Here is a 25182-nt window from a genome sequence, read left to right on the forward strand (position 1 = left end):
AAAAAAAAAAAAAAACAAAAAAAAAAAAACAAAAACGAAAAAAACTCAGGGATAGAAGGATTCCTGAATGTGCTAGTCTTACCGTTATAAGATATGAAGAGGCCAGGTCCAGTGGCTCACACCTGTAATCACAGCACTTTGGGAGGCTGAGGCAGGAAAATTGCTTGAGCTATGATCAACGACACTGCAATCCAGCCTGGGTGATAGAGCAAGACCCCGTCTCTAAAAAATAATAATAATAATAATAATATGTATAGGCTGGGTGCAGTGGCTCACGTCTGTAATCCCAGCACTTTGAGAGGCCAAGGCAGGAGGATCATGAGGTCAGGAGTTCAAGACCAGTCTGGCCAACATAGTGAAACCCTGTCTCTACTAAAAATACAAAAAAAATTAGGTGTGGTGGCAGGTGCCTGTAGTCCCAGTTACTTGGGAGGCTGAGGCAGGAGAATCCCTTGAACCCGGAAGGTGGAGGTTGCAGTGAGCCAAGATCGCACCACTGCACTCCAGCCTGAGTGACAGAGTGAGACTCCATCTCAAAAAAAAAAAAAAAAAAAAAGAAAGATTTGAAGAACTGAAGGCTCAGTGAGTTTGTGTCCACACAGAAAGTTAGTAGCAGAACTGGGTCTAAAATTCTTAACCTAGAAAATAAAAACAAAAGATCAAATAGAAACTTGCACCGTAACTGTGATACCAATTGAAGAAAAACTTAACCAGGTAAGCAGAGGCCAAGGCTTCACTGCTGAGGTTGAGCTTCCCTGCTGCACCCTGCTATTTAACAGCATAGCTGCCATGAAGGGAGTTCCGGTATACAGATAAAGTAGAGTACACCTACCCAGCAGGTGATGTGAAACAAGAACCAAACATTAAAATTTTTTTTCTAAGAGCTGGGCGCAGTGACTCACGCCTGCAATCCCAGCACTTTGGGAGGCCAAGGCGGGCGGATCACGAGGTCAGGAGTTTGAGACCAGCCTGGCCAACATGGTGAAACCTTGTCTCTACTAAAAAGACAAAAATCAGCCGGGCGTGGTGGCAGACGCCTGTAATCCCAGCTACTTGGGAGGCTGAGGCAGAAGAATCGCTTGAACCCAGGAGGCAGACGTTCCAGTGAGCCAAGATCATGCCACTGCACTCCAGCCTGGACAACAAAGAGCAAAACTTCGTCTCAAAAAAAGAAAAAAATTGGGGGCTGGGCGCGGTGGCTCACACCGTGTTAGCCAGGATGGTCTCGATCTCCTGACCTCGTGATCCGCCTGCCTCGGCCTCCCAAAGTGCTGGGATTACAGGCGTGAGCCACTGAGCCCGCCCTTTTTACTATACACTTTTTATATTAAATGATGAGAAATCAAAGCCCCCAAATGGTTCCAACTTAAAGTCTACCCTCAAATCCAACAGATTAATTTTTGTAAATTTCAACCCATAGCCACATCATCATCCTAGCCCTGCTGTCCTCAGAACCGTCCTTTTCCATCTCCAAGATCACCACCATGCTGACCTAAAGAGACATCCCCCTTAAATGCATTATATACCAGCCATACATAGAATGCTCATGACATAAAATTTTTTACTAAGTTATTTTGCTGGCATCAGGAATCTGACTTAAGAGGGACTTTTCAGTGTCAACTGTTTCATAATACAGCAGAATCAGAGTATCTGTGATGTTTCCAAAAGGAATAAAAGCAGCACGAAGAAATGTCCTCCACCCCCTCTGCAGACACCAAGAGCATTCTGAATCAATGTCTCCACACTTTTGGTGCAGTTGCTCCAACACCTTGTCAACACGAGCACAGGGAGGACAGAAAGGGAGGGGTCCCAATACTCTTCTGGGTATAACAAAACCACTTGTGAGGTACACTCCCCTCCCTCTTCTGACCTACATTTTGCCCCGGTTTATGGCGACAATTTCCTGAACGAGATCGCCTTCTTTTTATCTCCTCCGTTATCCCAAGAAAATACAAATACGATTACTCTTCTGGTTGGTATTCTTCAAAAGCAATCCAACGGCCAACGGAGAAAAATCCACATTTCTTAGTATGCTATATACTAAGTATGGCCAGACTCTAGGTTTTGGCTCTTGCTGCTTGTCTCCATTCAGGCAACAGCCTGGCTCCCAACTTGGCTGCTTGGTTAACTTTGCATCTTTCAAACTCATCTCTGGACTCAGAGCATCCCGAAAGTTTACCCTCACCTCTCCGGATGGGGTGGTCATTCCCGACTGGTTTCAACATCACCGTCCATCATACAATGGCATCACAGCATTCACCAACCCGTGCAGTGAGGCTGTTTTCGTAATTTCCCAGCTATTCTGGGACCTCCTTCCTCTAAGGGGCCAAAGGTGTGGAGTTTGTGGAACGAATGGTGCCACAGTTTGGAATGAGGGCTGAGGTCACGGTAGCAGATCGCAACCACCACTCTGGGTGCAGGGTCAAAAGGAGTAGGGAAAAGGGATCTGGGCTGCGCTACCGGGCAACATTCACAGGTCGACAGCGTGAAGCAGCACAGACCTGGCCCAGAATGCGTAGGGCCATGGATCCGCACCCTGCCCTATTCTGTCCACTCTGCCCACCCCCAGCTCAACCTTTGCACTGCCCACGAGGACCCTGCCTCGCTCCACACCAGCATACCCTTTGAGGACCGTCTCAGCAGCCGCCATCTTGCTTCCAGTGCTTCCGCCGGAAGCCCGTACCGTGCCCCGCCCCATCCGGCACCAGATTAAGGAAAGAAGGGGCCGTCAGGAAACAAGGACATCTCCTTTAGATCCGTTAAGGTGACACCAGATCTTAAGGAGCCTGCAAAGAGGGATGAGCATACTAAGGACTGCCTGGATGGGGCACTAAGCAAGCTCCAGGAGGGAAAGCAAGCAAGGCTGGAGCCGCAGGGAAAGCAGGCTGCAAAGGGATGTGATCTTGGCCTTTAGGATGTCACTATTGTCACTTTGAGCATCAAAGAAACCACAAGCACTGAGGACTTCAGCACCATTTGCTGTAGTCACAGACCTCCCAAACATTTTCCCCCTGCTAGGGGAACCTTGGTTGCAGTGTTTCGGCAACTGGATCCGCTGACTCAAACGCAGCATAAACTGACTGCAGGAGATAAGAGGGGACAGGACAAACCCCACCCAACAGAGTTCAGGAATGGAAAGACGGGGCTCAACTAACCAGCTGGTATCTGCAGATCTCACCAACCCCACTCTGCCCCAAATTTTCCTGGGCCCGACCCACGGTCTGCTCTGACCACATCAGATCTCTGGTTCCCTGTAAGTTAAGTGGGGCTAATACAACAATCATAACAGAACGCTGTGGGACAGGATCATATTTAACAGTTCTGTATATCTTGCCAACCTTTGTCAGCTTCAAGTCAAGAAGGAATAAACTATCATTGGAACCAATTCACATCCTAAAGTTACTTCCAGTGAAAACTGGAATTCATAGAGTAAAACTGTGGTCAGAGACAGAGGCAGTTTTATGGAGATTTTTTCTTTATTGAGAAACGTAAGACTTGGGTACATCAAATAAAACCAGTTTCTGGGGGAAAAAATCAAAACCCACAATAGAAAAAAAAAAAAAGTTAACACTGTCTGGGCCACAGCAGAACCCAGAGAACGTATTCGTATAATTGAAAAATTCTAGGCGCTTCATAATTGACCTTTTGATACAAAATGACCTATTAAATTTGCAATTTGTAATCGTTGGTGTTGAGGTCCATAGGACAAGCTAGAAGTCTTCAAACCTTGAGCTGAATTCCGTAAGGGGTTATTTGGCTTTTGAATCCTGTAAAGAAAAGCACCAACACAAATAAATGCATAATCAAATAATTTAGACTCATTAACATCTAATGGATAAAGGAAGGTATCTAGAAGAGAAATTTCTCAACCTCAGCACTATTGACACTTTGGGCATTCTGTTGGTTCTGTCCTCCTGTGTACTGTACGATGTTTAGCAGCATCTCTGGTCTTTACCACTAGACGACAAGGCTCCTGAGGCCCTTGACAAGAGGGTCATGACTATGCCAAGTCAACCCTCCCAACACACCAGCTCACCAGCTCTGGTTCTTACCACATGCTTTTTCCTTAGCTCATTTTACTCTCTTCTTTCCCTATCTGGAGACACCTACCACCATCAACCAGTATTAGTTAACCTTTATTCACTCAAGCCCCTGCAGACAAAGTCCACAGTCCTTATAAGAAGTCACCTGCAACATGCTCCATGTAACTAACTACTTATTGTATTCCCAGAGCTAAGCAGTGAGCATATATACCACCTCAGGTCAAACCACGAAGACAATGCTCATAGGAACAAAAATGAAAAGAGCCACACATACGGTTTTTCCTTGTCTAAGAGGTAGCAGCAGCAACAGCGCCCACCTTCTGGGCAGCTTCTTTCTTGGCATGATGAGCCTGTAGAACTGCTACAGCTTCATCTACCTGCAAGAAATCTTCAGGTGGTCAGTGAATCTAGGAGAGCTACTCCACCCCTCCCTACTGCCCAGACCTAGTGGTGGACCAAAGCTAACCGTACAGATGATCCCCAGGCTTCTGGTGCTAACTACTTTCCCAAATACCCACAGCAGCCTCCAGTCACAGTCAAAGGCATGACGAGAAGGGTCCTGGGGGCAGCAGACCCCACTCTCTGCTGCACCTGGGTGTCCAAGTTTGCCCCCAATCTTCCCAAGCTGAGAGCTGAAGCTGCAGTGTCTGTGACCCAGCTCACCTTGGAGCGGAGAGACTCGGGGGACTCTAACATGTGCAGCAGCTCAGAGTTGTCAATCTCCAGCAGCATTCCCGTGATCTTCCCAGCCAAGTTTGAATGCATTGTTTGGATGAGTGGGAACAAGCGTTCTCCTATGGGGAGGGTAGTTAATAAAAAACCAAATCAAATCCCAGTAAACAGTGGACACTGGCGTCCTAGTTGGCACCAGGCTCTGGGCCCCTCTTCTTCTGCAAGGAAGTGGGTCACTCACCCAGCATCTGCTTCTGTTCCTGGGGGGGTGCTGCAGCCAGCATGGAGGCAGTCAGTGGCTCCTGCCCCTGCACATGGACCGCAGGCTGGGGTGCCTGGGAACCAGGAGAGGCAGTGGGTTAGCACCAAGGACAGGACAACACTTGATGGTGGTTGAGCACCTGTTCAGTATCTGAACATCTGACTATGTGAAAGAGGAGAAGAGGTGGCTGTCCTTGCTCTAAAGGAACTAATTTCAGTCCTTGAAGGATTGAGGGATATTGTGAGGAACAGAGTGGTATGGACATAAACACAACCAATTACAATGAAAATGGAATGCTGGGCCGGGCGCGGTGGCTCAAGCCTGTAATCCCAGCACTTTGGGAGGCTGAGACGGTGGGATCACAAGAGGTCTAGGAGATCGAGACCATCCTGGCTATACCTGTGAAACCCCGCTCGTACCTAAAAAAATACAAAAAAAGCTAGCCGGGTGTGGTGGCGGCGCCTGTGGTCCAGCTACCTTGGGGAGGCCTGAGGCAAGGAGAATGGCGTAAACCCAGGAAGGTCGGAGCTTGCAGTGAGCTGGATCCGGCCACTGCACTCCAGCCTGGGTTGACAGAGGCGAGACCTCTGTCCTCAAAAAAAAAAAAAAAAAATGGCCGGGCGCGGTGGCTCAAGCCTGTAAACCCAGCACTTTGGGAGGCCAAGGCGGGCGGATCACAAGTGTCAGGAGATCGAGACCATCCTGCTAACACGGTGAAAACCCGTTCTACTAAAAAAATACAAAAAACTACCCGGTGAGGTGGCGGGCGCTGTAGTCCCCAGCTACTCGGGAGGCTGAGGCAGTGAGAATGGCATGAACCCGGGAGGCGGAGCTTGCAGTGAGCTGAGATCTGGCCAGTGCACTCCAGCTTGCGTGACAGAGCGAGACTCCGTCTCAAAAAAAAAAAGAGGAATGCAATCAGAAAGTGAAGTGAAAAGTAAATAATAAAACAAACCTATAGCGCGAGGCAAGTATTTTCTGACATTTCCTTAATGCACCCACAGTTACTCAAGAATGAAAAGCCTTGTTATAAATAAGGGTAAAATGAACACTTGTATATAAGCTTTTCCTGAAAATTACTGTTTTCCTTTAGGGTAAATCTCAGTGCAGACTGGATCAAAGGGTGTAAATATCAACACATTTATAATTACATTCCACATCACCGTAACTGTACCAAATGTTCTTGTATCAAATGCTAAAAACTGTCAACATGCAACATCAATGCTAGTCAAAGCCTTGCAGAGAAAAGGTATCTTACATAGCATCAAGTTCTAAGAAATCCCCAACTCAGAGAGTATGAGATAGCACAGTTAAAGAGTAATCTACTGGCCGGGCGCGGTGGCTCAAGCCTGTAATCCCAGCACTTTGGGAGGCCAAGACGGGCGGATCACGAAGTCAGGAGATCGAGACCATCCTGGCTAACACGGTGAAACCCCGTCTCTACTGAAAATACAAAAAACTAGCCGGGCGAGGTGGCAGGCGCCTGTGGTCCCAGCTACTCGGGAGGCTGAGGCAGGAGAATGGCATGAACCCGGGAGGCGGAGCTTGCAGTGAGCTGAGATCCGGCCACTGCACTCCAGCCTGGGCAACAGAGCGAGACTCCTTCTCAAAAAAAAAAAAGAGTAATCTACTAAGCAGCTTATGGAACTGAAGGCTTAGTGTGACACCTCCATGGCAAATTGCTATTAAGCTCTGAAATAAACTAGCTGCATCTAGAGCACACGTCTAGAGACTGCAAGTTACAGTTTAGAAAATCTAAGCTCTAGGTTCAACCCCTTCCCCTCCTACACACACTTTACATCTTTGAAGCTGAACATCCGATCTGTAAGTTGAAGTTATTTCCTGCCTTAATGTACCAATCATCTGTGCAGAGCAGCCAAGGATCCAATAGGTCACTGGATGTGGAAGTGACCTGGAGGCTCAAAGAGCTGAGTGAGCACATTATTCCGTACAAAGAGAGCAGGAAGCACTGGCTGCCCCCTGTGAGGCATTTCTGAGTGAACTGGCATCAGGTAGAGCACTTTTAAGCCCCTTCTCTCCCACTAGTGAGCCCCTAAAGGGCAGGGACAGTGAATCAGAACATAGCGTCATTAACACAGAGCAGGCATTTAATACCTGTTGAAGGAATCAAAGCAAAGCTTCTTTTACATCAAGTGGAAATGGGGGAAATCCTTTTAAGCATTCTGTCTGGTGGACCTCACCTGCAGAGGCTGTATGGCAGGATGAGGGCTGCGGACACTGGAGGCGTATTTGTAGGGGGCAACAGCCCGGGGAGCAGCAGCGGCAACAGCAGCGCGTGGCGCTAAGTTCTGCACAGCTGTGGGAACGCCTTAGGGAAAGAACAAATACAATTAAAGCCCATCAGTCTGGGCAAAGACCCGTCAAATCCCATCTTTCCCCCTTCTGTGTGCATCCAATACCACCTCCAGACTGGCAGCTGTCAGTCAGCCCTTGCTGGGCGGCACCAGCCCCACCAAAGTCCATAGCCAAGCGGTCCGGGCACTCAGACCCTACAACAGACCAGCAAATGCACATCAGTGTTGGCAGCAGATGTCCAACTGGCCACGTCCCACGGAAGGAGAAATTTCAAAGCACGTTTACGCAACACATTGCACAGGGGGCCACTACTACTTTCGAGGATGAGCCAAAGAATAACATACAACTCTTTCCACCATCCTGGAATACAGGACATATTCTGTACGAGCTGTTTCCTCGTATTCCTCACCCCGCCCAAAAGAACAGGCTGCCTCTGTAGTCATCCAGCTAGCAAACTTCTACAACTAACTTTTTCACAGGAGTCACCGATGAGCAAAGAATGTTAAAAGCAACTGACACACCTAGAACTCGTATTTCTCGACTCCTGAAGTGGCCACCTAAGCACACAGCTAAGATTACAGAACCAGGACTCAATAAATTTGAGCCCAACAAACTGACCAACCCAGGGCAGAGCCTAGTCATCCTGACTCCCTCCTCCCCGGGCCACACTTCTAAAGGCCAGTTTGCTCACCGACTCTCTGAGTGGTAGTAGGGAGGCCACGAGAGGCCGGAGCATTACCAGTTGGAGCCAGATGGCGAAGAGTTGGACGAGGCCCAGACTGGCGTATAGCACTTGGCATTCCCTGGAAGCCTGGTGAAGAGAAAAATTGCACATCACTCAGAAGTGATGTGGACCAGAACCTAGGCTATGCCTCAAAACGGGGAAGCAGAAAAGGCAGGGGAGACCAGGATAGGTGTATCCTAGGCCGTCAAATCACTGTTCCCCACCACCTACCTTGAGGTCTCCCACCTTGCTGCCAGCGTGGATTAGGCCTCATCTGCGCTAACTGGTTAGGTGTATAATATGGAGGCCTTCCCTGAGCCTGTAAGACAGAAGAATACCCAAACACCCTCTTAAGGACTGAACCCCCGCTAGAGAAGTAACTCATCTCATCTCACTAACGAGGACCTAAGCTAATTATTTAAATGTTCTTTCTATTCAAAAGCTGAGGGGTCAGCTAATGGGGACTGTTTTACTCTACCACTGCCACTGTGGGTGTGTGTGCGTGTGAGACCATGGATAAGTCCTTCATTTTTACTTGAAGGTTCCATATTCTGACATTCTAGAACTCTAATAACGAAAGATCCCTCTCCCCAACCACTGCAGAATACTGCCAGCAGGCAGGTTCCCAAGAGCTGTGACCAAACAGCACACCCACCTGTGGGACTGCTGGCACGAAGTAGCCACCCGCCGCAGGCTGGAACTGATTTAAGATGGCATTGGCAGGAAGTGCTCTCATTCCAGCCACTCGTTGCATATACTGGTTGGTCAGATGAGCCTTTCTCTCTTCCTTCCTCTGGGCCAGGGCAACATATAGTGGCTTGGAGCCCACAATGCGTCCATTCATCTCAGTGACTGCTTTGGTTGCCTCTTCGGGAGATGAGAAGCAGACGAAGCCAAACCCTTTGCTTCTTCCATCCTCCAGCATTACCTGCAAAATGAGACCAGCTACTTAAAAAATAAGGTGTCCCTGGCTGGGTGTGGTGGCTCGTACCTGCAATCCCAGCACTTTGGAAGGCTGAGGTGGGAGGGCTGCTTGAGCTCAGGAGGTTGAGACCAGCTTGAGCAATGTAGTGAGACCTCATCTCAAAAAAGAAAAGGTCCAGGTGCAGTGGCTCATGCCTGTAATCCCAGCACTTTGGGAGGCCGAGGTGGGTGGATCACGAAGTCAGGAGTTCAAGACCAGCCTGAACAACATGGTGAAACCCCGTCTCTACTGAAAATACAAAAATTAGCCGGGCATGGTGGCACACACCTGTAATCCCAGCTACTCAGGAGGCTGAGGCAGGAGAACTGCTTGAACCCGGGAGGCAGAGGTTGCAGTGAGCCGAGATCGCGCCACTGCACTACAGTCTGGGCGACAGAGCGAGACTCCATCTCAAAAACAAAACAAAAAACCCAACCAAACAAACAAACAAACAAAAAACCAACACAAACCCACAAATAAGAAAAAAAAGATGTCCCTGGGTGGGATGGGAACTATTCAGAAGAACCAGAAAGCCTGGGTTATGCTGCAGCCACTGAGTCTAGGTCAGGGATTCAAAACTAGCATAGGATTTACCCCAGACCAACTAAGTCACAACCTCTAAAGTATCTAGGCACTTTCTTTAAGTCCCCAGGTGATGCTCAAGTTCCAAAACACTATGATATGGCTAATGGTAAAACCAGGAACTCAAAGATATTTCCTGATACCTGGTGGATAGCTACCCCTGGGTAACCACAAAACATCTCGAGGGTAGTGTTGAGCAATTTATTTTCCAATCTCATCTGCTCCAAGACCTCAGTGGACAAAACTCTAACAAGTTCTTAGCAACATCAGGATAACACTTTAGGAATACCACATGTGAACAGGAGTCATAAAATGTTCAGGTAATCAATGACTACCACCATTAATTCAACGAGATGGCCAGCTTAGAGATAGGTGCCTAGATCCTAGTCTTACTTGCCCTCCTGAGGCTCAATTTCCATGAAATACCCCAAGCAGCTGCAAAACCACAGGTCTACTGGTTCAGACAGTCTTTTTCCACATTAAGTTCATCATTCACAAATTGCATTTTTCCTTATTTGAAAAGGTTATTCACTGTCTTCTCTGGTGTGACTGTCATTGTTTTATGTCTTAATGGCCCAGAGAGCCTCCTGAAGTGGAGAACAGGGAAGTAAAGATGTGCATCACTCCATAACTCTCTACCAATTAGGTAGGCCAGTAGGTATGTGAAAAAAAAAAATGCCACACCATCATCTTGAAAATGGTGACAATTCAAGGTATGGCTTTTGCTCTCTTAACAAATTGCAACTTGACTACTAGGCAGATAAGCAAGGAGAGAAGATCATTCCTTACACTGATGGGGTCCAGTCAAGAGGATCATAGCAAAAAGGAAAGGGTAAGAACTGGGCAAACCCACAACTGGCCTCTAGCCAACTCCCTACTACAACTAGTAACATTGCTTTCCACATTCCCAGGTTGGGAGCAAATTCCACTAAGAGCCAGGGCAGGGCCACTATGCCTTTACAACAGCCCACATGGCTTCCCTTCTCATCAACTAAAGGATTTTGTGGCATCTGGTACACCTCTGTTTAGCAAGACCGGAGTCTGCATCAGGCCATAACCCAAAATGTTCAGATGCCACCAGTTTCCATCCTGCTCCCAAAGTGCTAAGGACAAGCAGTACACCATCCCCATGTAGTCAGCAATCTCTTGTTCAAGGACTAAAATTCCTTATCTTTAAAATGAAGTTCCTACTTATCCTGCTAACTTAGTTGACATGATTATCAAAGAAAATCAAGCAAATGATGCACACTACGAAACGAAACATGGAAAAACCTTCTGCTCCCCTTTCCTCTCTAAGACCAGGGTAGAAGTTCCCAAGCCCACTTCCAAAATCTTCAAAATACCTTCATTCTCGAGGAGAAAATGTGGCAGAGCTGTAGAGACAGGTCCCAAGACAAATGGAAAGCAACCTGTCTGGATTTTCTCTGCTCATTCTGTAGCACCATCTGTCCCCACACCGGCACGAGGCAGCAAGGAATGGGAAAGATTCAGGTGCTCTGGGTTGGCTGGGAGGGGCTGGGCCAAATTCCTCTCCAGACTCCAATGCTTGGGAAACAGCGTAATGTTAACCTAACGAAATGCCATTCTCCAAAATGTATCCAGAAGTTTTGCTGGAAAAACATAGTAGCTACTTTCAGAAATGAACATAATTTAAATGCTATTCCTTCAATGGAAAAAATGCCAATAAACCTATAATGGAATAGTACTGCTTTCAATCTCCAAATCTCAGTATTATAATACCTTAGCACTGGTAATTGATCCAAAAGGAGAAAATTCTTTCCTTAATTTCTCATCATCAATAGTGTCATCCAAGTTCTTAATGTAGAGATTCACCCCTGAAGGAAAAGATCACTGTTAATTGCATTTCTATACCACAAATATTCCCTAAGAAAGTGGTTCCCAAAGAGTAGCTCCCAGACCAGGAGCACCAGTATCTTTGGGAACTTGTTAGAAATGAAATTCTCGGCTGGGCACAGTGGCTCATGCCTATAATCTCAGCACTTTGGGGAGGCCGAGGTGGGTCAATCACGGAGTCAGGAGATCAAGACCATCCTTGCTAAAAGGGTGAAACCCTGTTCTCTACTAAAAATACAAAAATTAGCCAGATGTGGTGGCGGGCGCCTGTAGTCCCAGCTACTCAGGAGGCTGAGGCAGGAGAATGGAGTGAACTTGGGAGGCGGAGCTTGCAGGGAACGGAGATCACGCCACTGCACTCCAAGCCTGGGCAACAGAGCGAGACTCCATCTCAAGAGAAGGAAAAAAAAAGAAAAAAGAAATTTTCAGGTCAGACCCCAAACCCAGTGAATCAGAAAAACTCTGGGGCTGGAGCCCAGCTATCTGTTTTAACAAGCTCTGCTGGTGATTCTGATGCAAGCTCAAAGTTGTGAAACTACTGCCCTGAAACTGACAAGGATCATCAGTGCAGTCACCTTTTGTCACCTCTCCCCACAGCTGCTCTGGTGACCACTCACCCCGCCCAGCAGGGGTCTTCTTGAAGCCATGCCAAACAAAGGAGGCTCATTTAAGTAAAAAGAATCTACATGGCTAGCAACAGGCTGAGGCTTCCAGAATAGAGAGCTTCTTGATGAATAAACTCATTTCTCTTGTTTCTGGTTTTAAAATAATCACTGTCACACATGTAGTAGGTATATACCCTTTTAAACCTGATCTTCTTGGGGGAAATGGGAAGAACAGACTCCAAGTCCCCAAAAAGAAAGCCTGCTAAACATAAGGGTGTTCTGCAAATATTTCACAGCAAATGCCATTGCTAGGCTGGGCCAAGACCACCTTACCTGATATCGACTAATTCTCTCCTGTTTCAGCTGCTCAAATTTCCGTTTTAACTCTGCCTGCCGTTCTACTTTCTTTTGTGCACGGCCTACAAATATGATTTTACCACTTATTTCTTTTCCATTCATCTCTTCCACAGCCTAGAGAGGAAAAATGTCTTTAAAATAAAGTTGCAGTGATGGGGTCTTATTCCGGAGGTCTAAGTCCCAACAAGTATTCTTTCTACTATAGCACTAAATCTAAATTCATTCCACCTCTGAAGTCTGTCACACAAATCCAAACTTCCTCATCTGTAAAATGAGGTTAATATTTAGATAGGTTATTGATCCAAATAATATAGATATAGCACAGGTGTATAAACACAAGTGTGCTGACATGAGCCCAGGGCGATATCATCTTCTGGCTGCCAGTAAATTCTGCAGGTGCTTTTGTGGGTATTTAAGTGATAAATGTTGAGGGTCTGGCACAATGCTTTGCCCACAAGTAGCTGCTGTGCTGTTATGAAATCAGCACTCACTGGGCTTTAGTTCTCTCACCTTTGCAGGGGAACAAACATCTGTCCTATTCTTTCAACAACTGACAGCTGAGGTGACAGGTATGTGCCAAGTGCTTTGTGAACACCTACATGATGTTAACATGTGGAACCCAGGAAGATGATCCCAGAGTATAGTAATGGTACATCTACTATTAGATACTCAGACCATCCCAGCTCTAGCTAGGTGCTAGCAAAACTCTGCCCATGCTCTGGGGCCACCTCCCACAAGTTTTTCCCAACCTTTGTGGTACACTCACCTTATTGGCATCCTCGTGTTTTTCGTAACTCACAAAGCCAAAGCCTTTGGATTTCCCACTGGGATCTCTCATCACCTTGACACTTAGGGTCTTACCTATTACCAAAGGACATAACTATTAGTAACACCATCTCGAGCACAGCTCAAGGACAGAAGGCTTCCCTCTGGAAACTCACTTGAAGCAAATCTCTGGAGCAGCGCCCTCATCTCTTAAGAAAGAAGAGATGGGTCTGGTGGGGACAAGGACCCTCAACTTACCAAACTGACTGAATAGCTCTTTCAGACTCTCATCATCCACCTCTTCCCCAAAGTTTTTTATATAAACATTGGTGAATTCCTTGGCTTTGGCTCCCAGCTCAGCTTCCCGCTCTTTGCGAGACTTGAATCTGCCCACAAATCTAAAAAGAAACCATGAAAAAAGTAATCACCCAGAGGAATAAAACATGATGTCCAGGGACCCAAAGGAATACAAGTTAAAGGCTGACAGGAGAAGTTAAAACATGAGATCCCCATCCACCACCGAGGAGGCTCAGAGATACCCAAGTCCCCAGCAGAAAGAGAAAAAGGCAGGACTATCCTGTAAGGGCCAGCCCCAGGGCTCCTGGCTTAGACCAGGGCTACTCCTACCACATCACACTGCCTTCATGAAGAAACCTGATGGCCATGTTTTTAAAACGTTCATTTCTGTGCAACTATGTAAATGCATAGAAAAGGTCTGGAAGGATACAAACCAAACTGTTAACAGTGGTTAATCCTAGGTATGAGATTGTTGGAGCGAAGGGGCACCCTTTCCTTTTTAAATTTATTTTGGTACTCTTATACTTAGAAGAAAATTTATCCATACACTGACATTTTATATTTCTTTTAGTGATATCTGTACATCAACCAACCACTGGACACACAGACATTATACACATAACCCATCCTCTGGTATGTTGAATGACACAAAGGACAAGAATGATTTTGGCTTGTAATAGCCAAGACTTATTGTCCCTTCTTCTCCCCACATGGCTTTGCTAAGTTCCCCCTCTGCATTCTACAGTAACAACCACACCAAAGCAACAGGTCTGTTACGAAGTTTTTCTGCAAAAGGATGGGATTTTTCATTGTCACCAAGTATTACTGTGGAGCCAGCCTTGCATTAGGTCACTGAATCATAAGTCAGAAAACGGAGAACGGCGGGGACAATTTGGCATCAACCACTAGCGAGGGACCCATGGACAGACCTGAGTCACAGGAAAGCCAAGGTCACACTGCTAGTGTATAGCTCCTGGTCAGTCCAGGGCCCTCTCCACTCTGCCGCTGGCCAAGACCCCGACTCAGAGTGAGCTTAGAGCTGCATTCCAGCCAGCCCCAGTTGTTGATGCTCACAAAACCCACAGACAGATGCCTTTAAGGGAGAGGCAGCAGGCAGGCCATGGCTTGGGCAGGAAGCCCACCTCGGCGAGTCAAAAGGGCTGCCACGGCTCAGGCAGGGAGACTCACCAGCCCTGGAGTGGAGAGGTAGGAGCAGGCCACACTTGGGCCGAGAACCAGTAGCCGCCTTGTGTGTGCCAGTTAATACCGAGGTGGGGCCACGGCTGGCTCATGCGATGGTTGTTGCTCCGGACTGGGACACTCACACTTTGCGGTCATTGAGGAGCATGCCATTCATCTTCTCGATGGCCTTGTCGGCAGCCTCTTGGGTCTCGAAGTGGACAAATGCATAACCCTTAGAGCCGTTCTCATCACACACCACCTGTCAAAGACAAGGTGGACCACTTTAGCACCACTGGCCAGCTCCTGAGACATGAGAACCTCAGGGTATCTTGTGCCTGAGAGGCTTTAGCCCATCCATGGCCAAAGGTGGCCAAGTACACGAGTACAATTTTTCTCACACCTAGCACAGCACCAGGTACCTAGTAAGTGTTCCATTTACAAAGGTAGCCACTACTAGGCTGTTTCTATTCCAAATGTTTTCTTTTTATAAAAAACAAAGCAAAACAAAACAAAAAAAATAAAGAAAACACTTAAAATCGGGTGCTGTGGCTCATGCCTGTAATTATAATGCTTTGGGAGGTCAAAGCAGGAGGATCATTGGAGCCAGGAGCTGGAGACCAGCCTATGCAATGGAAAGAGACCCTGTCTCTACAAAAAATAAAAAAATTAACTGAATGTGGTAGTACATGCCTGTAGTCCCAGCTACTTGGGAGGCTGAGGTGGGAGGATGGCTTGTCCCCAGGAGGTCGAAGCTACAATGAGCTATTACTACACCATTGCACTCCACCCTGGGTGACAGACAGAGCAAGACCCTGTCTCTTTAAAACACAACAACAACACATTTTAAGAGATCTGGGTGCAAACCACAGTGCTGCAGAAGAGAAAACATTTTCCAAGGCCACAACAGATTTTCAGTGCAGTATGGTGTTAAACACCTACACCACCACTGTTTAAGTTTTAAAGTGCTCAGCATAAAACAGATACGTACAAGGAACAGAGTGAATTTATGCTTCTAACGTGATTAAGTTTCCTGAAGACTAGAGATACTTCTCTGGTCCTCTCCTTTCCCCCATCCCAAAAGAAAAACCTGGGGCTTTCCAAAACTAAAGAACAGGAAAGATATTTCAGGCTGAGGAAAGAACAAGGGTATGAAAACGTGTGCTGGTTACGCTGGGTGTGGCCCTGAGATTACCCATGGGAACTTTTAGAATTCCATGTCCAGCATTTTGAAAATTCCTGTATCCTGATGCCAAGGTAGTTTTTTCCATTTGGTATTTATCTTGTTTTTGAGAATCAATTATTCTGCTAAAATCATTTAATCAATGTTTACCTTGCAAGACAGAATGTTTCCAAAAGCAGAAAAAGTATCATAAAGTGCCTTGTTATCTATAGATTTGTCCAGGTTCTTGATGAAGACATTTCCCACACCAGATTTTCTCAAAGAGGGATCCCTCTGAGACCACATGATGCGGATTGGCTTTCCCTTAATCACATCAAAGTTCATGGTGTCCAAAGCTCGCTCAGCTGTAAGAGAGAAACACATTTCAATAAGGAGAGAACACGTCAGCTCCCACAGGCCAACATCCTAAGAACAGATTACTCCAGGACTTTTCAAGGTAATCACTCTTCATAAAAGGCAATAAAAGGGCATCAGATTCCTCCAGCCTGCACTGTTAGTAAGGGTAGAATAAGTTCCAGGTAATGACTCTACTTCATGACAGAAGTCTAAACGCCCTTCTGGGTCTGTGCCCTTGTTGGATAAAGGGGCCATAAGTAAAGATAATCTAAATGGCCTTAATGACACCAAGATCCAATGACAATACCTCACATTTGACTAAGCTTTACCATTTGGAAGAGACTTTGCAGACTACCACCCACCATGACTCAGGTGGGACATCTGAAATTATACATTTTACAAAATGAACAAACTTATGTTTAGGGTGACTAAGCTGTGCAGCTAGCCAGTGATTAGGAAACTAATACTAGATTATCTGATTTATTTTTCAGTGAGGTATTGCATCCAAGTTATCAAGTCATTTAGTCTGCAATCCATCTACGGAGACAAGCAACTAAACCTATGAGCAAATGATCTGGAAAAAAAAAAAGGTGCTATCCCTCTATTCAGAATTCAGTCCAATTTCTTTTATTTTCAGTTTCTGAGAACAGAAATTTATTTAAACAAAAAAGCATCAATCACCAAAATGGATACAACTGATCACACATGGAAAAGTTCTCTGTACCATCACAACAAGGATTAAACCACCATACCTTCTGCCTAAGCAGACAGCACGCACATGGTAGGCCCTGCACCTACCTTTTGAAGCCTTAATCGAAGTTCTGTAGAATTCTAGGACTTCAGCTACCCTGGGTGCCCAACCAAGTTCCCCATCCAGTGCCTTGGAAAGCTTCTGTAGCTTCCCAACTAAGTCCCTATGTGCACCAGAGACAATTTAAAGAACCAAAAGCTGGGCCGGGCACCCTGGCTCACTCCTGTAATCCCAGCACTTTGGGAGGCTGAAACAGGTGGATCACCTGAGGTCAGGAGTTCGAGATCAGCCTGACCAACATGGTGAAACCCCATCTCTACTAAAAATACAAAATTGGCTGGGTGTGTGGTGGGCGCCTGTAATCCCAGCTACTCAGGAGGCTGAGGCAGGAAAATCTTTTGAACCCAGGAGTCAGAGGTTGCAGTGAGCTGAGATCGCGCCATTGCACTCCAGCCTGGGCAGTAAGAGCGAAAACAAACAACAAAAAGAACCAGAAGCTAAAATATACCACCACCTGCCAGCCAAAACACTTCTCATCACTAACCGCAACAAGGATGCCCAGATCTGGTGGCCACTTTTCCTTAAGGCTGTGACCGCATCTCCTATCGGTGACATCACCCAGAACCTCCTCCATGAGGGGATTTAGACAGGGTCAGAGCAGTGGAATCTGCTCCTTGCCTCAAGGCAACATCTCACTTAAGGGGGGGACAAAATTCCCCAACTCTGACGCTCCACACAGTACTGTTTCTTTAACCAGGAGAATTTATTTTCACTCATTATTTCCAACAAACTTCCCCATCCCCTTCAGAAGGTGGGCTCATCTGTATGGGGGGCAGTTGGGAAAAGGGGAGATGACAAGACAGATCCAAGTCAGGAACAGTCCAGGAAAGGAGGAGTTTGCTTGTGATGGCTATCAGAGATAGATAGCTGGGATCGCAAACTATTTCATTAATTAGCAGTAAAGGAGCCCATTTCAACACAGCTCCTCGTCTATTTCCAGACAGCACTGCACAAGGCAAGCCGGCTTAGTCTGACAAATCTGGCTGCACTTATTTATAGCAGGGAGAAGTCCTGCAGAAGTATGTGTTGGCAGACACACTGACCAATGGCTTCTGCTATCTCTAAGTGATATGACTTTTGTTCAAAAGTCAAGAAGGCAGACAACACCTAATGTGGTACATTATCCCCTAAAAAGACCACACTCAGCTATCTTCTTTGCGCTTCTATGGCCATAGACAGAACTCAGCTTGGAGCATACTGGATTGACGGTAGCAATACCTAGTCCCTCTTAACATGTCCAATTCTCTGGTCTCAGCTGCAACCTGGGCAAGTAGTAACTCTGGGCCTCAGACAGAAAACAAAGTGGGGACCTCAAAACTAGCGACCTGGAGATCCTTTGCCATAGAATGGCTTGTTTCTCCCAGTAATGATCTCTGCAGTTGTTCCCTTCTAATCTGGAGTCACGTGCAGCCTCTGATCAGATTTCCTTTGGCCTCACTCCTGCCACGCCTGCAACATACCTCTCTCCATGCTAAGGCCACAATCTGAGGTGGCAGAGCACTGTGCTGGGAGTCTCAACTTGGTTTCCAACTTTTTGCATTCCTTTTCCTTCTCAGGAGTCCCATTTTCTTCAGATTAGATGAAGTAAAAGGGCTCTGATGAGTGCAAACCACTGTTACAGCTGAGGTGACAAATGCCACCAGATTTTCAAGTGACGCTTCCCCAAACTACCTCCACAACACTCTCTACGGCACAGAGCCTGGATACCATTTGTCCAGCGTAAAGCACTTCTCCACTCCAGTGGCAAACACACAGACCAAGGAGCTGGCCTGGCACACGCAGCTCCTGTAGCACTAACCTAAATCTCTGCTAGTCTAACGCACAGAAACCTTCCCCCTGCTTCCTGCCTGCCCTGACCCATCCTTTATCAGCACAATATCAGGTAGTCAAGGTTAGTAAAGGTGGCAGAGCGGGCAGGAGCTCTACAATGTAGAACTTTTGCGGGGAATTGTGTTTCAAACGTCCCGCCTTTTTGGCCAGCCTGTGAAGGGCACAAGGAAGGGTCTGTAACAGCCCAGCCCCACTGACAAGGACCACACACAGTGGAATGCCAGTGGGTTCACTCTAATCCTGTTTTACAGTTTCCTTGGTTTCCAACCCCACTACCAGCAACACCAGTAAGTAGCCCAAGGTCACCCAGTTAGCAAGTGGTAGAAACAAGATTGAAACTCGAGTCATCTGATGCCAGGTCCGCGTTCTCAATCTCTGCACCCTGCTCCAAGCTTCGGTAGCAACATGCTGTCGTGATGCTGCCCTCCTTGGCAGGAGGGCCCTGCCAGAAGACGACTCCCGGGGTCCGCCGGGCTCCCACGCACGTGTGGGCACAGCTTCTACTCACCGTCGGCCGGCTGCTGGAAGTTGACGTAGGCATAGCCCAGGGAGCGGCGGGTGATCATATCGCGGCAGACCCGGATGGACAGCACAGGCCCCGCGGGGCTGAACTTTTCGTACAGCATGGCCTCGGTGACGTCCGAGTGCAGGTCGCCCACGTACAGGGAGGCCATGGGGTAGCTGCTGGCCGCAGCGTTCATCTCCCCGCCCCCCACCACCCCGAGCCCCGCCAGGAGGACTTCTTATCGGGCCCGCCGCAGGACAAAAGGGGCGCCCTCGGAGCCCGGGCCCGCGCCGCGGCTCACAGGTGGCACCGGGGCGGCGAGGACGGGCTGGAGTCGGCGGGCTCGGAGACTGGACGGAAACGGGAGGCGGGGGCCGGCTCCCACGGCTGCGGCACCGCAGACAAAAGGCTCTCCGCACAATACGGCCCTCCCCACGACTTTGCACTTCTCCGCGGTCCTGGTGCGAAGCTCCAAATTTCAAAAAACCAAAGTAGGGAAAAAATTAAACGGGGAATCCCCTTCCGAACGGTAAAAATCCTTTAAGAGGCGACCGGACGCTACCCACGGCGGCCCCGGGGACACGCGTTTCTCTATAAATATAGGCCTCGGGCTCCGGCGGTTTAAGATTACAACCGCCGGGGCAGAGGGACCCGGGGGCCCGAGGCGGGGCGGCCACGCGAGAGCGACCCTGCGCGGCCGCGCGGCGCCACAGCGACCCCTGGCGCGCGGAGGACCGCCCAAGCTCGCGGTTGCAGGAGACCCCCAGGGCCCCTTTCTATAACAAATAAATCTTAACACCCTCCCACCCATCACCTGGGAATGGAGAAGCCATTTAACCCGCACACACGCATGAGGTTTAAAATTAAATGGTATGGGGCCGAGCGCGGTGGCTCACGCCTGTAATCCCAGCACTTTGTGAGGCCGAGGTGGGTGGATCATGAGGTCAGGAGATCGAGAGCATTCTGGCTAACAAGGTGAAACCCAGTCTCTACTAAAAATGCAAAAAATGAGCCGGGCGTGGTGGCACGCGCCTGTAATCCCAGCTACTCAGGAGACTGAGGGAGGAGAATCGCTTGAACCTTGGAGGCGGAGCTTGCAGTGAGCCGAGATTGCGCCACGGCACTCCAGCCTGGGCAGCAAAGCGAGGCTCCATCTAAAAAAAAAAAAAAAAAAAAAAAATTTAATGGTAAGCCTAATTGTGAAATGAAGGCGACATAAAATAAGTTAAAATAAAGTCATAGGTGGTCCTATAGGTAAATGTTTGTGAAGTTTTCAGAATACTGTTGGCCTACAGGTAGAATCGTCAAGAGCTGGAAATGCAAGAAGTATCCATGGGTGATGGGATTTTCTGAAAAGATGAGCACATTTTGGTAAAGCTTCAAGGAAACCAAACACAAGCATCCCTTCTATTGACATGCTGGTGGTATTCCCGGACATTTAGTTTGTATTTAAGGGCACAGAAATACTTTCTACTCCTATGTTTAAAGTTTCTTACAGGCTTGGATAATTATAAAAAGACTTTTCATCTGCATGAGGGTCTGGCAGGTCATTTGAAAGTCATATCACTTGCCAGGCTCAAGCCTGTAATCCTAGCACTTTGGGAGGCCGAGGCGGGTGGATCACCTGAGGTCGGGAGTTCGAGACTAGCCTGACCAACATGAAGAAACCCCTGTCTCTGCTAAAAATACAAAAAGTAGCCAGGCGTGGTGGTGCATGCCTGTAATCCCAGCTGCTCAGGAGGCTGAGGCAGGAGAATCGCTTGAACCCTGGAGGCAGAGGTTGGGGTGAACTGAGATAGTGCCATTGCACTCCAGCCTGGGCAACAAGAGTGAAACTCCGCCTCAAAAAAAAAAAAAAAAAGGTCATATCACTTTATGGGACTATGTTATATGGGACTGTCCACACATATTGCAAGATATATAGCATCCCTTCTTCCATAAGTGCCAGGAACCAACTTTGCCATCACTGTGACAACCAAAAACAGAAATTGCCAAAAGGCAAACAGACATCCCTCTTCAAAAGCACTGATTTAAGTAAATGACTGAAGAAATATGTGTATTTATATATTAATTCATTCAAATAAATGGTTAATCTGAGTCTACTCTATGCCAATGTCAATACAGGGGCTGGAGATACCATGGTGGACCAGAAGTCACTCCCTCTCTCATGGAGTTTATATTCTACTAAGTATATTAAATCAAGAAACATTGGCTGGTGCGGTGGCTCATGCCTGTTATCCCAGCACTTTGGGAGGCTGAGGTGGGCGGATCACCTGAGGTCAGGAGTTCAAGACCAGCCTGGCCAACATGGTGAAACCCCATCTCTATTAAAAATACAAAATCAGCCGGGCATGGTAGCATGTGCCTGTAGTCCCAGCTACTTGGAAGGCTGAGGCAGGAGAATTGCTGGAACACAGGAGGCAGCGGTTGCAGTGAGCTGAGATCATACCACTGTATTCCAGCCTGGGTGACACAGCAAGACTCCATCTCAAAACAAAAAGGAACATTTACGGGAGTGCTCCTTCTATAGATTTACTCCTCAGGAAAGTCTTCCTAGACCCCCTGTGGTCTAAGGTAGCCGTCAACATTGTTAATCACTATCACAGCAACTTGTCTTCTTGTCTTCAAGCCTGTTATTCCTACCCAAAATTATGTTGTTCCTATATCTGTTTACCTGTTTAGTATCTATGTTTTCCACACTGGTATATAACCTTCACAAGAACAGGAATCTAGAATAGTGCTTAACATAGCAGGTACTAAATGTTCAGTAACTGGCCAGGCCCAGTGGCTCATGCCTATAATTCCAGTGTTTTGGGAGGCTGAGGCAGGAGGATTGCTTGAGCCCAGACGTTTGAAACCAGCCTGGGCAACAGAGTGAGACCCCATCTCTACAAAAAACTTTTCTTTTAATTAGCTGAGTGTGGGGACACATGCTTGTGGTCTCAGCGACTTGGGAGTCTGAGGCAGGAGGATCACTTGAGGCCAGGAGTTCAAGGCTGTAGTGAACCATGATTATATTGCTGCACTCCAGCCTGAGCAACAGGGTGAAACTCTGTTGCTAAAAATTAAATAAATAAATATTGAATATATATTTGTGTGTATGTGTGTTTTCTTGTTTTGGGGGGATGAAATCTTCCTCTGTCTCCTAGGCTGGAGTGCAGTGGCGCAATCTCGGCTCACTACAATCTCTGCCTCCCAGGTTCAAGCAATTGTCATGCCTCAGCCTCCCAAGTAGCCGGGATTATAGGCATGCGCACACCTGGCTTTTTTTTTTTTTTTTTCTTTTTTAAATGGAGTCTCACTCTATTGGCAGGCTGGAGTGCAGTGGTACGATCTCCGCTCACTGCAACCTCCGTCTACCGGATTCAAGCAATTCTCCTGCCTCAGCCTCCTGAGTAGCTGGGACTACAGGTGCATGCCACCAGCCTGGCTAAGTTTTGTATTTTTAGTAGAGACAGGGTTTCACCATGTTGGCCAGGATGGTCTCAATCTCTTTACCTCGTGATCCACCCGCCTCAGCCTCCCAAAATGCTGGCATTACAGGGGTGAGCCACCACGCCCGACCATTTTTTTTTTTTTTTTGAGACAGAGACTTGCTCTGTCACCCAGGCTGGAGTGCAGTGACATGCTCTTGGCTCACTGCAACCGCCACTTCCCAGATTCAAGTGATTCTCCTGCCTCAGCCTCCCAAGTAGCTGGAATTACAGGTGCCCACCACCACACCCGGCTACTTTTTGTATTTTTAGTAGAGATGGGATTTCACTATGTTGCCCAGGCTGGTCAGGTAATGTACTCCTCTCGGCCTCCTCACCTCCTCAAGTGCTAGGATTACAGGCATGAGGTTAAGACAGAGGGCTCGCGCTCTCTCCGACGCGCCCCGTTCCCCCTCCTTCCTCGCCCGCACCCTGTCGTGTGTTGAAGCTTTTGAAGCAACAAAGTCTCACTGTGTTGCCCAGGCTAGAGTGCAGTGGCATGATCATAGCTCACTGCAACCTCAAACTCCTGACCTCAAGCGATCCACTTTGGCCTCTTAAAGTGTTGGGGTTACAGGCATAAGCCACTGCACCTGGCCTAGATATTTGTTAAATAAACAAATGAATACTAGGCACAGATGAGCAAAACCCACACAAGCTCTGACCTCATGAAGCTTACTGTCTAGCGGGAGCTTATTACCTATATTACCTTGGGCAAGCTAGTTCACATCTCTGACCTTCAAATTTCTCATCTGAACAACACTAATAAACCTTATTAACACTTAAAAGGGTTATTGTGAGAGTAAACTAGTATATATAAATATACAGAAATTGTTTAGATTTTTTTTTTTTGAGATGGAGTCTCGCTCTGTCACCCAGGCTGGAATGTAGTCGCGCAATCTTGGCACAATCTCGGCTCTCACTGCAACCTCCACCTCCCAGGTTCAAGTGATTCTCCTGCCTCAGCCTCCCTAGTAGCTGGGACTACAGGCACACACCACCATACTGGGCTAATTTTTTGTATTTTAGTAGAGACAGGTTTTCACCGTGTTGCCCAGGCTGGTTGCGAACTCCTGAGCTCAGGCAATCTGCCCCCCTCAGCCTCCCAAAGTATTGGGATTACAGGCATGAACCACCTTTTGCCTGGCCTTGGATGAATGTTAATAGCTATTACTATCAAGCTACATTTGTACTAAGAAAGAAGGGGGAGGCCAGGCGTGGTGGTTCATGCCTGCAATCCCAGCACTTTGGGAGGCTGAGGCAGGTAGATCACCTAAGGTCGGGAGTTCCACACCAGACTCACTGACATGGAGAAACCCCATCTCTACTAAAAAAACAAAATTAGCCAGGCGTGCTGGCGCATGCCTGTAATCCCAGCTACTCCAGAGGCTGAGGCTGGAGGATCATTTGAACCCGGGAGTCCGTTGTAGTGAGCCGAGATTGCGCCATTGCACTCCAGCCTGGGCAACAAGAGTGAAACTCCATCTCAAAAAAAAAAAAAAAGTAAAAGAAAAAGAAAGGAGGGGGTGTCCCTAAGTGAAGGCAGGGAGAACAGCATCTATAAAGGCCCTAAGTGCCGGGCGTGGTGGCTCCCGCCTATAATTGTAATCCCAGCACTTTGGGAGGCCAAAGCGGGCAGATCACCTGAGGTCAGGCATTTGAGACCAGCCTGACCAACATGGTAAAACCCCGTCTCTACTAAAAATACAAAATTAGCCAGGTGTGGTGGCAGGTGCCTATAATCCCAGCTACTTGGGAGGCTGAGGCGGGAGAATCGCGTGAACCCGGGAGGCAGAGGTTGCAGTGAGCCGAGGTTGTGCCACTGCACTCTAGCCTGGGCGACAGAGAGAGACTCTGTCTCAAAAAAAAAAAAAAAAAAAAAAAGCCCTAAGGGAGACAAACTGTGGAGTTGTGGGAAATGAAAGAGATGGCCTTAAAACACTTAGGACTTTATCCTCAGATCAAAGGGTAAACCTGCAGGATTTTTTTTTTTTTCTTTTTTGAGATGGAGTCTCACTCTGTCTCCCAGGCTGGAGTGCAGTGGCGTGATCTCGGCTCACTGCAAGCTGGCCTCCCGAGTTAATGCCACTCTCCTGCCTCAGACTCCCAAGTAGCTGGGACTACAGGTGCCCGCCACCAAGCCCGGCTATTTTTTGTATTTTTAGTAGAAACGGGGTTTCACCATGTTAGCCAAGATGGTCTCGATCTCCTGACCTCGTGATCCGCCAGCCTCGGCCTCCCAAAGTGTTGGAATTACAGATGTGAGCCGTCATGCCCTGCCAAGCTGCAAGATTTTAAGAGCAAAGTGCCTTCATTCAAATTACTTTCTTTCTTTCTGTTTGTTTGTTTTGTTTTGTTTTGTTTTGTTTTGAGACGGAGTCTCACTCTGTCACCCAGGCTGGAGTGCAGTGGGGCCATCTCGGC

The 25182-nt window shown here is 47.6% G+C and overlaps 1 protein-coding gene and 1 pseudogene across 5 annotated transcripts; both read right to left on the reverse strand.

Moving 5' to 3' along the window:
• The window catches only part of LOC108517055 (peptidyl-prolyl cis-trans isomerase E-like), an 18636-nt pseudogene extending 15938 nt beyond the window's left edge, over positions 1-2698 (reverse strand).
• A 756-nt stretch (positions 2699-3454) lies between these two features.
• Positions 3455-20012, reverse strand: PABPC4 (poly(A) binding protein cytoplasmic 4). Of its 5 annotated transcripts, none has more exons than XM_017854857.1 (16): positions 19289-20012; positions 15954-16147; positions 14767-14882; positions 13403-13542; positions 13146-13240; positions 12356-12493; positions 11304-11399; positions 8673-8945; positions 8249-8336; positions 7985-8104; positions 7401-7487; positions 7179-7306; positions 4957-5050; positions 4707-4837; positions 4361-4420; positions 3455-3767 (listed from the first exon to the last, which is right to left on the reverse strand). In XM_017854857.1, the coding sequence occupies exons 1-16, from the start codon at positions 19479-19481 to the stop codon at positions 3750-3752; spliced, it is 1971 nt and encodes a 656-aa protein (XP_017710346.1). In that variant the 5' UTR covers positions 19482-20012; the 3' UTR covers positions 3455-3749. The 5 variants fall into 5 exon arrangements, with proteins under 5 accessions (XP_017710346.1, XP_017710347.1, XP_017710345.1 ...); XM_017854858.1 differs by having other exon boundaries at positions 3458-3767; positions 4318-4420; positions 8033-8104; XM_017854856.1 differs by having other exon boundaries at positions 3458-3767; positions 4318-4420.
• Positions 20013-25182: the final 5170 nt, after the last annotated feature.

Source organism: Rhinopithecus bieti, unplaced genomic scaffold (genome assembly GCF_001698545.2).
Source record: "Rhinopithecus bieti isolate Rb0 unplaced genomic scaffold, ASM169854v2 scaffold_39946, whole genome shotgun sequence".
Lineage (NCBI taxonomy): Eukaryota > Metazoa > Chordata > Mammalia > Primates > Cercopithecidae > Rhinopithecus > Rhinopithecus bieti.

What these genes read in the sequence shown, in the direction of transcription:
- PABPC4 (XM_017854856.1), bottom strand. Translation starts at nt 19,481, where the DNA reads ATGAACGCTGCGGCCAGCAGCTACCCCATGGCCTCCCTGTACGTGGGC. An exon ending in CTCCTCAATGACCGCAAAGT is followed by an intron (nt 13,543 to 14,766) that starts GTGAGTGTCCCA and finishes GTTTCTTTTTAG; the next exon opens with ATTTGTGGGCAGATTCAAGT. An exon ending in GGAACAGAAGCAGATGCTGG is followed by an intron (nt 4,838 to 4,956) that starts GTGAGTGACCCA and finishes CCCTCCCCATAG; the next exon opens with GAGAACGCTTGTTCCCACTC.